This window comes from Ictidomys tridecemlineatus, chromosome 4, assembly GCF_052094955.1.
Source record: "Ictidomys tridecemlineatus isolate mIctTri1 chromosome 4, mIctTri1.hap1, whole genome shotgun sequence".
NCBI classification, from domain to species: domain Eukaryota; kingdom Metazoa; phylum Chordata; class Mammalia; order Rodentia; family Sciuridae; genus Ictidomys; species Ictidomys tridecemlineatus.
In genome coordinates, this window is record NC_135480.1 from 17,627,214 (window position 1) to 17,630,329 (window position 3,116).

Genomic DNA, 3,116 nt, shown 5'->3' on the forward strand with positions numbered 1-3,116 from the left:
AAAGGAATAATAGATGGATGTCCATTATGTGTCAGAATGTCAGAATAGGGACTATAAAGTTATCTAGGAGGAAATATCATTTTATTAGATAAAGAAAACCTCAGAAGGAATAGATTTATCATGAAAAATTAAAAATTCACTTTTGTAAATACTAAATGGACATCTAGTTGGAGATGTGAAGTAAATAGTTGCAGATAACTTTTTAAATTAGGGGAGAGACAGTGGTGAGGACAACAAACTTCATCATTCTTTGAGGATTTGCAGGTTCGGAAAAGGGAGAATGTTCAAGCAAAGACCCTAAAAGGAAGGTTCAGTAACTTGGTAGGATATATGCTAGTGTGATGGCTATTGGTCACACATTGTGTCACATGAAACAACAACTGTTTTTTTTTTTTAATTTTTTGTTCCTTTCCTCCATACTTACATTTTCCTCAAACATATGTTGAGATCTTAACCTCCAGTACTACATAATATGAAGTGTGTGTGTGTGTGTGTGTGTGTGTGTGTGTGTGTGTGTGTGTGTAGGATCCTTGCAGAAGTTGACAAGTTAAATTAAGTTCATTAGGGTTGTCCTTGATCTAATAGGATTGATGTCCTATTAAAAGGGAAAATTTGGATGTAGGGAAATGATACATGAACACAAAACTTGTATCTATGAATCTAAGAGAAAGGGTCTTTGCTTTTCCTCAATGTCTTGCAAAGCAAGTAATACAGCACGGATTTTGATTCTGAATTCATTGCATGATAAATTCTCAAACAACAGATGTCCTTTAAATTAAGTAGTTTGCTAATTTATTACCGAAACTCTAACAAAAGAACATGTATTTTGGTACTGGAAATTAGGGTGCAGCTACACAAAATGCCTAAAAGTGTGGAAGTATTTTTGGGATTGGGTAACAGGCAGATGGTTGGAGAAGAGTTGTGATCCATGATAGAGAGAGCCTATATGAAGAGACTGGATGCAACTATGAGCATCAAAAGGTGATTCTGGTCAGGGATCTGAAAGAGAAAAAGACAACTGCACAGAAAGCCTCACTTGTGCTAGAGAACACACACATCATCATGAGCAGAATACTCCTAGAAATATGAATGGCAAGGAACTTCTGATTGAGGTTCAGTGAAATAGAAATCAGTGGAGAGTGGAGGAAAAGCCGTCATTGTTGTTGATTTACAGTCATAGAACTATAAATGAATATACTGACTTTAGGTCTGTAGTTTTACATTTTATTTTTGCCACTCTGAATATGAAAATGACCTTAAGTGATACTTTGGTATTACACCTTATAACTTTATGTTTGGTGCATTTTCTCATGAAATTCACTTTTCATTCCTTCTTGTTGTTTCACATCTCCTTTAATCACATAAAGTATGGTTTCCTGTGAGAAGTTTTCCCACAGTCCAGTGTATTTATGAATTCCAACACTGTGAATTGATAGCATGACATACATAAGACACTTATTATGACAATGATCATGTTGACCTTTAAATCCTGATCCCATCACTGCGTATGGAATCACTTAGGGCAGAAAATGCTGTCTTATTTCACTATTCCTGATATGTGCAGTAGATAGCTTGACACAGGTTGATGCTTCTTATACACAATTCAGAGAATGAATGGATTAAGATTGAGATTATAATACTTGTAATAATTTTTCATTGTTTTGTAGGTGAACTGCTTTATTATCTGAAATCAGCACCCATAAAAGACTAGATGGATCATAGGAACAATGTAACTTACTTTGTCCTCTTGGGCCTCACGCAGAACCCACAGGAGCAGAAAGTACTTTTTGTTATGTTCTTGCTTTTCTACATCTTGACGATGGTGGGAAATCTGCTCATTGTGATGACCATAACCTTCAGTAAGACCCTGGGCTCACCAATGTACTTCTTTCTTGCTAGCTTATCTTTTATGGATGCCATTTATTCTACAGTTATTTCCCCCAAAATGATTTCAAACTTATTCTTAAGGGAAAACATCATATCCTTTGAGTTTTGTATGACCCAGCTTTTTACAGGACACTTTTTTGCTGGGGCAGAGGTTTTTCTTCTCTTAGTGATGGCCTATGACCGCTATGTGGCCATCTGTAAGCCCCTGCACTATTTGGTTATCATGAGGCCGTGGGTATGTGTTTTACTGCTGGTAGTTTCCTGGGTTGGAGGTTTTTTGCACTCAGTAATTCAGTTGGGCACTATTTATGGACTCCCATTCTGTGGCCCCAATGTCATTGATCATTTCATATGTGACATGTACCCCTTACTGAAACTTGTCTGTGTTGACACCTATGTCACTGGCCTCTTAGTGATGGCCAATGGTGGACTCATCTGCACAACTGTGTTTCTGCTCTTACTCGTGTCTTATGGGGTCATCTTCCACTCTCTGAAGAACCTGAGTCAGGAGGGGAGGCGGAAAGCTCTCTCCACCTGTGGCTCCCACATCACTGTGGTTGTCCTCTTCTTTGTCCCCTGTATTTTCATGTATGTACGACCAGCCAAGACTTTCCCCATTGACAAATCATTGAGTGTGTTTTACACAGTCATAACCCCCATGCTGAACCCCTTCATCTACACTCTGAGAAACTCAGAGATGACAAATGCTATGAAGAAACTCTGGGGAGGAAAAGTCATATCAGCTAGTAAATGAGTGAGTTGCCCACTATAAGGCAGGATATTTTATCACAAATCTGTGTTTTTAGGAAGCATAACATTTGTGAAACTTGAATTCTAACTTCCTTTCCCTCAAAAGTATCCCTGGGAAATACAACTGAAGGATCAACTATGCATTTGTGCCACTAATAGTTTCCCTACTGTAATGTAAACTCTATAATGTCTGTTTATCACTACTAGAAAGTTCTAACGCCCATGTAGTAGAAAGTCTATCAAAACATGTACTAACTTAATGAATAAATTTTTGGAATCATTACACTGATGTTACTTAATTTTTGTATTTGTCCTTATTACTTACTTTGTTGTTCCTTATCTTATTTTTATACTTCTTTTTATGATGCTTCTTTTTATTAGATTTAAATATTTAAGTGCTATGTAAACTTACCTTCATTTTATTTTAGTTGTATATATAAATTTTAATCCAGTAATTTTATTTTGTAAAATAAAAAATG

At 36.4% G+C, this 3,116-nt stretch overlaps 1 protein-coding gene across 1 annotated transcript; it reads left to right on the forward strand.

Moving 5' to 3' along the window:
* The first annotated feature begins 1,702 nt into the window (after positions 1-1,702).
* LOC101955360 (olfactory receptor 4A47) lies at positions 1,703-2,641 on the forward strand. The gene has a single exon (XM_005341525.3). The coding sequence runs from the start codon at positions 1,712-1,714 to the stop codon at positions 2,639-2,641; it is 930 nt and encodes a 309-aa protein (XP_005341582.1). The 5' UTR covers positions 1,703-1,711.
* The last annotated feature ends 475 nt before the right edge of the window (positions 2,642-3,116 follow it).

What these genes read in the sequence shown, in the direction of transcription:
- LOC101955360 (XM_005341525.3), top strand. Translation starts at nt 1,712, where the DNA reads ATGGATCATAGGAACAATGTAACTTACTTTGTCCTCTTGGGCCTCACG.